The sequence below is a fragment of the Strigops habroptila genome, chromosome 6, assembly GCF_004027225.2.
Source record: "Strigops habroptila isolate Jane chromosome 6, bStrHab1.2.pri, whole genome shotgun sequence".
NCBI lineage: Eukaryota > Metazoa > Chordata > Aves > Psittaciformes > Psittacidae > Strigops > Strigops habroptila.
Genome location: NC_044282.2, coordinates 69,909,903 through 69,923,955, shown reverse-complemented (window position 1 = coordinate 69,923,955; position 14,053 = coordinate 69,909,903). Strand labels below are relative to the sequence as shown.

Sequence of the window (14,053 nt, the reverse complement as noted above, 5' to 3'; positions counted from 1 at the left end):
TCCCTTGTGATCCCATTTTCCTGTATAATTCCTTTTAGAATATCATCTACTTGCATTACCTAAGTCCTTGCAGATGAAGGGGCTTGGTGCTAGATGAGTAGTGGTTAACTTTAAAGTAATGCTTTGAAATGGCCTGGGAAAAATTCCAGAGGAACATTCTAAAATAGAGATTAGAAACTCTCACACAGAGAGGCGCACGCTGCCTCCCTGCCTGCCCCCCTGTATTCTTTAGATACACATTATGCATCTGAATATATGGGAATGGTTTGAAATCATTTGGTCACTTATGAAATGCTATTTTATCTAGCCAGTTTGGGAAGGAATTCAATATACTTATGCTGTGTTGACCTTTAACATCTGTAATGAATCTAGTTCTGCCTCTTGGAATAGAATGTGAACTCCTTCATGGCTTAGTCATTAATAAATAGGGTTCCCCTAGTGCAGTGGAAAATCAGATGGATAACACTTGATATTATCCACACTAGACAAACATTACTGCTTGTCAAGATGATATACAGGGGATTTTTCCGTGTTTGGAAGGAGGGTTGTCCTAGTGGTGCTTCAGAGTCTGTAGGAAGGGAAGATTGAAAATTAAGAACAAAATTCCTTTCCATTGCAGTGTGAAAAGGACAAAACTAAAGAAAAGTAGCACAAGCAAACCTCAAATCAGCGAGGACTCCAAGAAAGTGTCCCTTGGCTCAGTGGACTCACAGACAGGGAACAGGAAGAATGACCATCGAACTTCTCTCAGCCCTCAATCTGAAGTGATGCGTAGGAGTCCAGGACTGCTAAAGGACTGCACAAATATAGTTGAGAGCAACTTGGAACTTCCTGTTCTAGAGCTGGAAAATTATGTTAATCAGAGACAGCCAGATTGTGTTAGCAGCCAGCAAAAACCTCACTCTGTGGAGTGGTTGAAGGCGACTCTTTGGAGTGAGAACCCTCCTTGTAGCTCTGAGACAGCCGTGCTAGCTCCAAAGCGAAGTCAAGAAGTGACCAAAACACAGGCTCAACAGAAGAGCTGTGCTCCAGAAGAAAAGTTAGAGCATTTCAAAAAAGTGTCCTCTGAAGGGACTCCTTTCATTCCTAGCAATACAGAAATGAGTAAATATGATGATGGTTGTTTAGGTCCATTCCTGGAGGAGAAGGCCCCACTTAATTCTGGGTTGTTTTCTAAACAAGACATGACAAAGGCTGCATCTGATGAGGAGTCACTAACTTTGAGAAGAAACCTCTCCCAGCCTCTTTCTGTGAAGAACAATATAGCACAGACAAGGCAAAATGAGCCAAGCCCAACCACTGAAGATGGGATGCCACCACCAAGTATAGAGCTGCAGCCTGTGTCTTCAGGGAAGCTTAGCCAGAAAAGAAAAAAAGAAGTTGAAAATGGTCTCAGGAAGTTAAAACTTCGAAGGCTTAAAAAGTCATAAAGTCTGAAATACTACCTTGACAACGCGGGTGGACAGCCAAACTTGTGTTTGGAAAGGATATGCAAAAAGTAGGAAGCAATTCAAAACAATGAAAAATAACCAAAATCCAAAGTAAAACCAAGATAAAACTTTTAAAGAAAAATTATTTGAAGTATCTTAGTCATAACTGTAATGAAGATAATTCTTTAGGGCTTAGACATTAATATTGTACAAACCAGGGTAGTATTTATAGAAAGAAAAATCTCTTATAATATTTACTAAGCAAAATTTTAGATCTCCGTATGTTTCAGTGCTATTAAAAAGTCGTATCAGCTGATGACAGCCAAAGTTAAACCCACTTTTGTGATCTGTTAGCAGCTGCAGTGGTTCAGTGTTTTGCTTCTTTCAGAACACTGTTTTAGTAAAAACTAATTCTTCCTTTCTCTCTGCATTAGGCTATGGTTTATTCACATGATCTTTACAAGTAAGGCGAATTGAGCTCATTTCAAATAAATCTTTAACCAGGATTTAATGTTGCTGATCATTCAAGGCCCACCTTTTTGGCGGGGTTTCAAAATAACTACAATTTCTGCTTGTGCAGTTTTGATGTGAACACTTATTCCTAGCCCAAGCTGTGGATACAAGTGATGGTGCGTTCAGCCTTTGGAGAAATGAAGATTGTTTTATATATGCAGTCACCTGGATGTGCAGATATTGCTGTTGGGAAGAGTTCTTCATATATGAACAGACTTATTTGTTATTGTAAGATAGAGGTAATTTTTAATTGCACAGTGCTTTTTCATACTGCTTTTATAACGTATGTGCAAATTACCTAAGGAAATGTAACTTTATTTCATGCTTATCTTTTTAAAATATTTAAAATAAAATTATAAGCAATTTTCTTTTATCATTCTCTTCAAATCACTGTGACCACAGATGCTTTATGTTTATGAAGCAATGTTGAACAATCCTACCGACATATCCTCATTTAGGTTCAGAAGGATATTCACATCCACAAGCATTAGAGTTGGTAGTGCAATGGAGGTCCTTAGGAGAGTTAGCAGCTTGGCAGTTGACAGCAAGACACTGCCAATGGAACAGCATCTTTCTGCTGTAAATACTTTCTTCTTTTGCTGTAAGTGAAAAAGATTCTGCATACCTTCCAGAAGACATTTTCTCTTTTTTCTTTCAGCCTGTTTGCATGATGTGTCTCACAGGCCTTTGCAGTAAGGTTGCTCCTGCTTACCAGTCTTCAGGCTCTGCAGAAAAGACTTTCATAGTAACAGCAAAATCGAGGCTGCAAATGAACCTGGGTTTGGAGGAAGTATAGCCTGAGGTATGGTTACTGTCATTGCTTCCATGGGCTTGAGATACTGGGCCAGGAAGGGAGTAAAAAGCACCTTTTTGATGGACTTAAAGGAGATATAAGGACATTTAATTAAGAATTTATCTGAAAAACGAGTAAGCCTAACCGTTCTATGATTCTATTTAAAATAGAATAACTTGATAGTATAGTATTAAAGTCTTAGCATAGATTTTCTGGGGGGTTCCTTTAAGTTCTTACAGTAAACTAACTGATAAAAAATGCTACAAGCACATATTCCAGGCTGCAATTTTAAATTACCATTATTTCTACTTTGCTTTTCCTTGGATCTTTCTGATGATGCTCTTGGTTGTAACAGATACCTACAGGAGAGGTTTGGAAGGTTATGCAGTAAGAGACACACGTTGAGTTTGTAAAATCACTTCAGTTACTTCTTTTTGTTTTGTTGTGGTTAGGAGAAAGATCTTATGCTTGATTTTGCAAACTGGTGAATGCACCAATTTTATCTGTGAACATTGTGGATGCTCTTGAGCAAGTACGCCCCAAACTATTACTGCTACCAGCCTGGGATTCTGATGCTTCTCTTCTTCTTCCCCTCCTCCTAATCCATTTAACTCAAGTATTAGAAACCAAAGGGCAACTACATAAAGTTTGGTATCATCACATACTGTTATTAGATACTTAACCACCTCACTGATAGTGTGGGAACATTCTCCTTTTAACACAGTAGTCATACACCAGTTAGAAATGTAAGGCTAGATGGATTAAAGGTGTTAGAGCCTAGGGAGTCAGAACAAATACAAGGGGACTTCTTAGAGGTGCATAGTTGCCTCATTCTCACTGTAATTACTGACCTGTTAGGTTTAGGCTCTTTGTAGCTGTGTATTTAGAGCTTAGTTATATGTTAAAGTTGCCTCTTGGGTCCTCAGAAATGCTATTACTCAGGGAAAAAGCTTTGAATTCATGGTAATTTCTGGATTTTAGGTGGTGTCACTGCTCAAAACTATTTGTTCTTTTGTCTCTGCAGCAGGACTATTATAAAAGTTTCCCATTTGCAACCCTTATGGGTGCTTTACGTGATGCTGTGACAGCCAGGCTGGGTTGTTACCATGTATCTCTGTTCTCTCTGTACTTGAAGCCTGAGGTTGTCTTCTCACCCTTCGCATTTAACAACAGTCCACCTGCACCCAGGTGACTGGCAGAGTGTGCTCTGATGTGCTTTTGAACCACAAACCTGGTGTTCCCGAAATCAGGTTGGGAGGGGAGAGGGAAAGAAGCTGGAAACTGAGCTGGAGTGAAATCAGTTCGCAGGTGTTGGCTGTGGCTTTTTATTACCAGTTTGCTTCTGAGCAGCGTTCACATACCTTTCAGTTAAAAATAATAACTATTTAAGGCTCTGTCTGTTCTGAAACTGCCACTGAAGCACAGAAACAATTTCTTTGGTTCTTTTTTGTTTTAATCTTGTGTTTAATATGTTCTGTTTTTTCATTTTCAGAGCTTTGAGCTCTGAAACGTGGAGATCTGAGACGGGCTAAAGCTCCCATTGAAAAATACATGTTTGTCTTGAAGAGAAGTAACTGTCTATTCCAAACCAACTTTGTTGTTGTTTTGGGTTTTTTAATGAATCATCTGGTTAATTTGGTCTGTGCTGTTTGCTGATAGTGCAACAGCCCTTTCCTACCAAGACACTTTCTAATGCATGCAGACTATCCATTATTCTTTACATCAAAGTAGTTAAAAATACTTGTTTAGTGAAATTTTGTGTTCAAACACACATCAAAAGCTGGCCCAGCCTTTACCTATTTACTTATAAAGAGGAAGCAGGCTGATGTAAAATCTCCCTTGGACAGTGTTGATCGGTCAGAAGGTTTTAACTATCCCAAGAGTTAATTGTGAGTAACAAGCTTTGTGCTCTCTCAAGTATTATCACACTGGGGTCCAAAGTGTATGTTAGTGTGTTAGTCCAATTGCACAGCAGTATTTTTGGGTTACACTTGACTTGAAGGACTTCAAGAGCACCTGTTTCTAACCAAAAAGGAGAACGTTCAGAACCAAAAGTTGTGACGAGTGAGGTGTTAAGTAGCCTTCTGAAGGTGTTTATTTTGTCAGTGTGAACTTCCTTCCTTCCCACCACTCTGCATGTGGGTCACATTGCCTGAGTCTGAACTGACTTTTTATATCACCATCTCATTGGCTTTTGACTGGAAAATGGATTCGTTTTAAGGAAAAAGATGGATTGTTTGCAATTGGAATAAGAAGGATGTAAAATATTGTTAGGCTGTCCCAGGTTGCATGTTAGGAGTAAGTTATCTCCTTGCCTATACCAGTATCTAATGAAAGGTTTCATGCTGTATTAAAACACTCTACTGCAAGCTTGAGCAGACAGAGTTAATAGTATCAAGAGGCTTTTAGCCAGCAGTGGGACATGTGGGTTGGCCTCAGAAATTAGCTTTAATAAAAGGCACTCCTCGCTTCTTTGCTTTCTGCATTTTTCTTCTCTAATAAGCATTAAATAGCATCCAAACCCCGATGTGAAGGAGAAGATGTTGGCTGGGGAAACAGCAGCACATGAAGCCTTTCATCAAAGGGATATCAAAGCATTCTGCAGCTGAACCTGGGAGGGATATGAATATGCTTATTTTGACAGTTGTGCAGCACTGAGGGTAAGCAATTCCTTCCAGGTAAAGCAGGCTGGGTAAGGAGCTCGTGCTGCAAACCTCTCATCAACTCATTCAGGTGTTTTTGAACACAATTCTCCCATCTTCTTCACCTTTTTTTCCCAGGTAATTAAAATGGAATCTGTCAGCACATGACACTGTCCTTTCCACAGTGGCCATAAGGTGACATTTTTAGATGGGGACTTCTTGTTTGGTTGGTGTTGGCTTATGCTGAGAAGTCGTAGAAGAGTTGTGAAGATGATGTAGTGTCACAGGGCATTCCAGCTGAAACCTGGAAATTACCCAGGGAATTAACCTCCACCATCCCACCTCCTTTACTGTCCATATAAATAATTCCAGAGCTGAGAATTGGTTCCTGTGAGAGCTGACACTGCACCTTTTTTGACTGAGAATTTCACTGATTTGCTCCCATTCTGTCAGTTAGATCCTTTAGTGTAGCGGAGACAGAGAACCCCAGCAGCAGGAATTGCTAATGCAGCTCCATAACTGCTTCATTTGCTGCCACAATAATTATCTTTTTAATTTGTGCATCAGATCTTGAAAGAAAAGTCTCTTGAGCTATAATTCTAGAGATGGGCATTCCCCTTTTTAATATTAATATGATCTCATGGTGCTAGAATGAAAAGAGTAGAGATGTATTTCTCCACCCTGTAGAGAAACTGGTTGAGACAATTTGCACATCACAGAGAAGGCGCTCGCTGGAAGAGCTGGGCTGGAGCTGGAGCTTGGGTCTGATGCTCTGTCTGATACCACATTGCTCCAGTGCTAACCTGAACCTCCAGCCAGTGGCCAACAGACCAGACAGAACCTTCACTGCCTTCCTCCTCCTCACCCCCAGAAGTTGGAATTAGCCACTGGTGTCAATACTGAAAAAGAGGAAGCTAAAAACAATCTCACATTTAACTATTCTTGCTCCATTTCAAAGGGGAGGGGGAGCTTACGCAATCACTTCCATCTTCTGGGGAGGAAAAGGCTGAAGCTGGTACTTCCCTTGTCACAACTTCTCATCTTTGCATACACTAATAAAAGCATTAAGCCTCTGCCCTGTGGCTTGTTCCAGAGGGACTCTACCAAGGGCAAGGGTGGTGATGTGGGCCCCTGGAGAGCTGAGCCCCCTTAGCCCGATAGCTGCAGAGGAAAAGCTGAACCATACAGAGAGTGTGACCTCCTGCATTCCCTGGCTTGGTAAAGAGCTGATTAATAATATTAACCCTTGCTGTGCAGGTGTGTTAGCTGCTGTAAGAGCAAGTGTTCCTTTAGTGGAAAGGCAAACAGCTTCAGCAGCAGAATTGCTTGAAGAATCTAGTCTCATGTTTAGGCTCTAAACTGGTTTACGTTTGTCACTTGCTAGGCTTCAGGTGTACAAGCACTTAATGGCTGTCCTTTGCTCCTATTAGCAATGCAGAAATAGCTGTTCCCAAGGCTCTTCCCCCAGTGACATGGATATATTGGCATCAAGGCTGATGTAAGGTGCACCATCAGCACCTTTTGCAAGTTACCTCTGCTTAAGATGGGCCCTCTCGGTGTGGAGGTGCAGAGGCTTTGATGTGGCTGTGTTCAGCTCCAGTTGAACCAAACCCACATTTGACAGGTTCCATTAGCTGGAGCTAGAGCAAAGCTGAGGGTGCTCAGGGGAGCAATTTCATCATTATTGTTTTGTAAAGCTCCCATGTTTAAATGGCAGCTCAGGAAGCACACGTTTTCCAGTTCTTAGATGAATAAGGATCTGAAGAACACCCACTAACAGCAGGAAACTTCTCCTGACTAAACAGAATGTATCGTCTCAGAGCAGCAAGATGTGAACTGGCAAATATAAGTAAGTTCGTTCCACAAAATTAATATTGTAACGGGAAGGCCTTCAGCTTCATGTGTCTATTTCCATGACAGTGGAAAACAGTTCATGCACCAGCACCCTGCTTGGTGGTGGTTCCAGGTTTTGGAAGCCTCTTTTGGGGTTATATTCACCATTGTACATTTTAAAGCTACCACTGACATATGAGGATGTAATTTAAAGATATCATTATAGCAATTTCACAGCAGTCTCTTCCCTCCCCCTGTGTGGTTGTGGGTTTATAACACTCTGAGGTAGCGATGGAAATGACGTACATGGGTTGTGTCTGGAGAAACTGCTGTAACAAAACCTCTGCACGGTCAGTGCAGTGCTTCATAGCACAGGAAAAGCTGGAAATACATAAATGAATCCCGCACTGAGGGTTTGACAAGTCTGGGGGCTGGAGGAGCCCAGGTTTTGCTCTACATGGAGCCTCCAGAGACTTAAACAGCTTTAGCACTATGTTAAATGATGAAGTCTGTATTTAGAATTCACCTCCGTAGGTTTCCACCACAGCCTGTCAGATACATGTCCCAGGACTAGCAAATGCCCTTTTTAATTTTCTTTAGCTTTACAGAAGGCAAACTTAGATTTATTCCTATAAATTCAGGTATAAATGTTTCAGTCATTTAGCAGAGGGAGGTAGTTTCTGTGTCATTGGAGACCTACATGAACAGTAGACATCAGGATGATGGTTAATTCAACACTGAGTACAGGAAAGCATTCAGATAATCACCTCCCTCTGTACTTCTGAGGCAGGTGGAAGATTCTATCAGCTTTTAAGGGGCATTTTTGGACACAATGTGTCAGGGAAAAAAAGTGAAACAAACACTCCCAGGATTTGTTTGATGAGGAATTATGGAAGGGGCCAGATGAAACAAATGTTGTTGACTTCTCATTGAGCAGGCAGCCAGCTGATGGTTCTCCAGTACTTCAGTTATGTGGCATGTGACTGTGAGGAGGGAGAGCTGTCCCCTGTCACAGCAGCGTAAGACATCTCCTTTATAGTGAGTGTGAAATAAGAAGTAGCACTAAAGAGATTTTAACAGATTTTTTTTAAGACAGCTGTAAAGAAAGTACAAGGCAGAGGTGCCTTGCTGTCATCTAGTTTAGTGGCCATTGTATTCTTATCACAGTACATAAAGTATGTGTATTTACTACAGATACATATGAAGCAGTGTAACCTTGCAGTGGGCTGGTTTAGGCTCAAGTACACAGAGCAGCCTGAGTTTATTTGATAGTATTTTTCAGCTGAGTTTCTTACACACAGTGAAACGTTCCTCCAGCTCTGTACTAGCACCCTCCTGTAAAACAGAGCTGCAGCCTTATCAAGGAAATATGCTAAAACAGGAGTAGACCATCAGAGAGCAAACCCAAAGCGGCACGCACAGCCCCTCTGAGGTGGGAGGGGCGGCGCTGGTTCAGCACTAAAAGCCATTGTGTTGAATAGTTTAAGAGTTTATTTTATGCTTTACAAGCACTTCTTGCCCATTAGAAATCGGTATCATCTGTGGATCCTTTCCCATCCAGGTCAGCAGTTTGGATCCTGCCTAGCTACGTACATTTGGTTACTATCTGGTGGGAGCTCATTGGCCCATGCAAAGTAAACTGATTGCACAATTCCAGTCACATCATCATCCTCCTCCTTCTCTTCTTAGAAGTACACAGAGGGCCACCAGCCAAAAGACATAGAGAACAAGAGACATGCTGCTTTCCAACCCCTTCAACCTGACTGGGAGCCAGAGGGGAACTTATTATCACCTAACAAAACCCAACTGCATGGAAACAGGTGGCAGGTCTTGGAAGCACAAGGCTGCCCCTGCCCCAGCAGTGTGCCAGGAGCACCTCCGTGCTCAATAATCTCCACGCTCTTTCATGTTTTCATACAAAAAATTTAATAAATATTACTTTTCAAGATTTATTGCCAGGAACAACACATCAAAGATGCATTTTCATATAACACTAATATCACAATACAAGGTATCTTCATGATCTCAATGGTTAACCACCGAGATGACTATGTTTATAAGCCTTTTGATCTTAAACATCGTAATAGCACTTTGATTTCCTCACTTGTTAAGGCGGGCAGTGTAATCTATGGCAAACCTACACAGTGATCTTACTGGACATTCTACTGTTCAAGTATTCAACAACTAGCTTATTAGAATACTCCCTAAATGCAGTAGATTACAAAAAAAGTCAAATCTACAAGTGGTTCAGTATTACATATTCATGGTGAGAAAAAAAAATAATTAGAATTTACAAAAGAAGATTGCTGTGTTTCCAACTTCACATGCTAATCGGATACTTTCAGTACATGCAACCACTCACGTTTCCTCTACATAAAGTAATAGCTCAGTTTTGTTCCCTTAAACTGCTTCTTTAGCAGATGATCTGCCTGTCACTCGGGTTTCAAGTCTAAAGCAGCAAAACAAAAAGAAAGAATGTTCTAGTCTAATTTCTCTAAACTGCCTCAGTCAGTACTTACAAATAGTCTTAAAGTGATACTATGGAAGGTGTTTCAAACGTTGGACATTGTACAAAAACCAGCGTCAAGGCCTGGGAGCCCGTCCTATTAAAAATAAACTATTTTCGAACACCTCAGTTTTGGCATATAGGCAACATGTAACAAGGAAATAAATTCGAAATAGAGAAGCCACAAGCTTACAATGCTATCAAAAACCTTCAACTCTAAACACGTACATATAAATAAAAAGGAATGATATTTTAAGGCTCTTGATTATTAAGTTAATAAATCAAATATACACAGTGATTAATAAAAAAAAGAATTATTTACAGATCTATACAAACTTCTATTTTTGACACATTTTCCTCTTTAAATTCTTCATTTACCAGCAACTGCTGACAAGTTCCCCCCACCCCGCCCCCAACAAAAATACAATAAAAAAATAAATAATAAACTTATTTGTGATAGTTGCTGTGGTTCCGAGCTGCAAAGGCACTTTCAAATACAGAACTAGTTGTACGTCAACCATAAAACCAATATACAAAAAACTCAAATTCAATAAATATAAATAAAATGTATTAATTCTAAAGGAACTGTATAAATCTGGCAGGAAAAAGAAAATAACAAATGAAGAGGAAGGAGGAGTAGTTAAGGCTCTGTAATACCTTGGGAAACGTTTCCGTGACGCATCAGCTGCAGCTGAATTTCCGCGAGGGCACTTTTGACTAGTTTTGCATAGATGTGAAATGCAGCACTTGGTATTCCAGCCAACCACAGCAACTATCATTGCCAGTGTAAGCCAGCTTGTCAAAACTTAAATTAACACAGGGATTCTAAGCAAATAATAGCCTCAGACTCAAATATTACACAACAGTTTAAGAACTACAAGCTCTTGAGTGCCTTTCTAGTGATACTTAAAGGCCCTGCATGGCAGCACCCCACCGTCTGCTATACAATGTACTCCATCCGATTGAGGCTTTGTGCACTTTCCAAGTCTCTGTTGTCCTGTTTGTTTGTCCAGTTCGGGTGTTTGGTGGGGGTGCTGTTGGGGGGCTTTTCATCTCTGTCTACCAAAGTGTACGCTGGCTGCTTGGCAAAGCGGGCCTTCTGCTGGTGTTTGTCCATGTCGTCTTCCTCCACCTCGGAGTTGTGTGTCCTTATTTTGGCGATTTTAGAGTTTTTGTTTTCGTAGTCTTTGATTGGGACAGTGTTTGCTCCGTGTTTCTCAATGGGGTTCTTTATCTGGTTGAGCTGCTCCCTCACGTTGTTGGTGGTGTTGTCGTCGGACGCCGTGTGAGTGTGGCTGCTCTGCTTTCGGCGCTTCCGAATGCACCAATAGAAAACAGTCACCAGGCAGCAGATCCAGGCTACTGTCAGCACCGAGCTCAGCAACGGCACCAAGAAATCTGGAAGAGACAGGATAGTGGTTAACCCCACCACAAACCAAGCGCTGCCCGCCAGGCTTCCTGCAAAGAAAACACATCTTGGGGTTTAAGCCTGATTTTTCCACTGGGGTCCAGACCTAAGGATGATCTTGGCTCTTTTAGAACACAGGGTGTTTAAGTAAGTCTGGGACTCGGAATGCTGCCTGGTAGCCCTCATGGAAAATGTTTTCCTCATGCACACAGAGCCAGGCATTGCTGGTGGGAGTAACACAGGCATCACTACACCGCCCTGCCACAGCTCCCAGCTCAACGGGAACAGCTCCTTCTTATGGTCATTCCTGGCCCACTGGTGGCTGTTGGTAAGATGCCCGTTGTGTGCCTGGCACTCTGTGGGAAGCTAGAAACAGACACCTCAGACAGTGTCTAACTGTGACAGGGGAGCTTTCAGAGCCAGCCAGTTGCTGCTTTCTGCCTTACTGACAAAGCACAGAGGAGTAGCAGCCCTTTTAACAGGTCAGGCCACTGGTTTTAAGCAATTTCAGAACTTAAAAGAGTTTTTTAGGTAATAAGACTCTAGCGCAAAGCCTCCTTACCGTGTTCCCCATTAACACAGCTAAAGGCTGAGAGTCTCAGACTTGCTACAGATCTCCAAAGTGAGGAAAGCTTCCCCCGCTGTGGAGGGCTGCTCTGGTCATGGCACAAGTAGGAGCGTTTGGAGGAGGAGAAGCTCACCTGTTTTGTTTTTAACTGGTCGCCGTTGTACTCTGACCTCCGCCACTGCCGCGATGAGCGTGTTGTTACCATCGCGCTTACTGACAAGGTCGATGATCTTATCTGTGATGTCTTTGATGGGGTTTTCATCTTCCCCTATATCTTCTGCAGACTACAGAAGAAGCCATGCAATTAATACCAAATGCTAGATCAGACACACGAGTAATGTGCTATTTATAAGCTTTTGCAATCAGTTACGTCTCTTGGTACTTTGAATACTTCAAAAGCACACCAGAAACAAACCAAAAGCTGTGGGCAGGAACTAATAATGCAGAATTTTTGTCCCCATCCCTAAAAAAAAAAAGCCCAAAAATCTCCCAAAAGCAGCTCTTGAGGGAATGTAACAGAAACATGTTTTTCTACCCCTATTACAGTTGCCACCAGATGTAGCTTTCAGGTATGCACATGTAACCAGGATTTCTTCCCTGTTCTTACAGGGAACTGGGATGGAAACTAAACCACAAGAAGTGCTGACAAAGCCAGGAATTAGGATTTTTATGAAATCCACATGTTGCACACATAGCCAAGCAATTAACTACTAAGGCATTTAAAAATATTCCAGGAATACTTACAATAGCAACATGTATTTCATTATTTGCCAAGTGCGAAGGCTCACAGGTAATATAGATGGAATATTCAACAGAAACATTCTTCAGAATATTCAGATTCCTCAATTCACTGCAAATGTGCTCTGTGGTAAGCCCCTGGAGGACACAAAAGAGGTGTTGGGGTTTTTTATGCACATGAACACACAGATAGTAGACTTATTTTTTTCTGTTTCTGCCCTGAAGTAAGAGTTCTCAAGGGAAGAGGAGGTGGAATTGCCTCCAAGCTGGCTTTTGTTGTTCTTTTATGTTCTGCTACTTACTGGTGCCATCATTTCTTTATTGAAGGTGAAGGTGATGTTGGCACAGTTTTCTTGGTAGTAAGAATCAGAATTGCATTTGGTCTTCACCGGTTGTTGGTTTGAAGGCCAACATTCACCCACGGCAGCACAAGGGTGAGTAAAGCAGTGGTCTTCTCTGACAGGAACACAAGCGTGTCCAGCTGGGCATTCGTTATGGCCTTTGGCATGTAGGACACAAGGTCGAGGACCACACCAAACCTGGAAGAGAATAAACACTGATAAATAACCACTGGTTACAGGACAGAGATGAAGAGTATCCCATCGCATTCTTCCATTTTGTTTTCATGTTGTTTGTCATCTTGTTTCAGAGGATTCACAACCCAAACCCCAGCACAGCCGTACCTTGGAGCAGGTGACTTTTCCATTCAGACACTGACAGGTATTGCAGTCATCATCCCACTTGGCCCCATCTGGCATCACCCGAACACTGGTAAGGCAAGGCCTTCCTGTGACTGAAGAGAGATTGAACAGAACTATAAGCTCAGAATAGGGGAAAAAAAGTGGAAAAACACCTTTTCCGAGTTCATCTAAACTTATCACTAATTTACTTATTCACCAGACAAGACACTTGCTTGAAAACAACCACAAAACACCCCTCAAAACCCCCACACAACCACAGACCTGTTAACATGCAGTTACAGAGACCTCACTACAAGGACCAGCCATGACACCACAAGTACCTTCTTGGCATCCTGCACCGCTACGACCTGGTGGGCAAATGCAACGGTACCCGTTGATTTCATCTACACACGTAGCTCCAAAGGCACAGGGAGAAGACTGACATTCGTTGATATCTGTGGTGGGAAGGAGAGGAAATAAGAGAAGTTACTCTATAATATCCTTTTATTTTGTCAGAAAACCATACAAGAGGTTTTCCTGCTGGAGCTTTATGTTCATTTTCTAGGTCTGCTTGGAGATAGATGCTTATTCTCAGCACTGGTATAGCTCAGAGCAACTTCTTTGAAGTTCCTGCTGTGTGGGACTAACAAAGATCAAAACCTGACCCCTATGGCTACTTAAGCTTTTCAAGGGCAAGGACACATTCCTTCTCACACAAACACACTTCCTCTCCACTGACATATTCCAGTTTTGCTCCCCTGCTAGATTCTTCAATGGATGACAGCCTTAAACCCCTTTCCAGTTGCACTGCTACTATGAAACTTCCATTTCCATGGCTGTTATTAAAGAAAAGTGTTAGTGTCCTCATACCTGTAATTATTATTAAATTACAGGGAAGTGCACACATCACCTCGGGGCTCGTAGGTGGATTATTAATTGACA

At 41.8% G+C, this 14,053-nt stretch overlaps 2 protein-coding genes across 2 annotated transcripts in view; one reads left to right on the top strand and one right to left on the bottom strand.

The window, feature by feature from the left end:
• Nucleotides 1-1,856, top strand: part of SLX4IP (SLX4 interacting protein) — a 77,413-nt gene extending 75,557 nt beyond the window's left edge. The window contains 2 exon segments of the mRNA XM_030489228.1: nt 620-1,427; nt 1,430-1,856. Coding sequence (XP_030345088.1) covers nt 620-1,427; nt 1,430-1,450 — 829 coding nt within the window. The 3' untranslated portion in view covers nt 1,451-1,856.
• A 6,828-nt stretch (nt 1,857-8,684) lies between these two features.
• JAG1 (jagged canonical Notch ligand 1) overlaps nt 8,685-14,053 on the bottom strand; it is a 36,626-nt gene continuing 31,257 nt past the window's right edge. Inside the window, exons 21-26 of the mRNA XM_030489216.1 lie at nt 13,453-13,566; nt 13,115-13,224; nt 12,734-12,970; nt 12,438-12,569; nt 11,827-11,977; nt 8,685-11,115 (exon numbers count right to left, since the gene is read on the bottom strand). Of these exons, the coding sequence (XP_030345076.1) occupies nt 10,658-11,115; nt 11,827-11,977; nt 12,438-12,569; nt 12,734-12,970; nt 13,115-13,224; nt 13,453-13,566 (1,202 nt within the window). The 3' untranslated portion in view covers nt 8,685-10,657. The remainder of the gene's footprint in view (nt 11,116-11,826; nt 11,978-12,437; nt 12,570-12,733; nt 12,971-13,114; nt 13,225-13,452; nt 13,567-14,053) is intronic.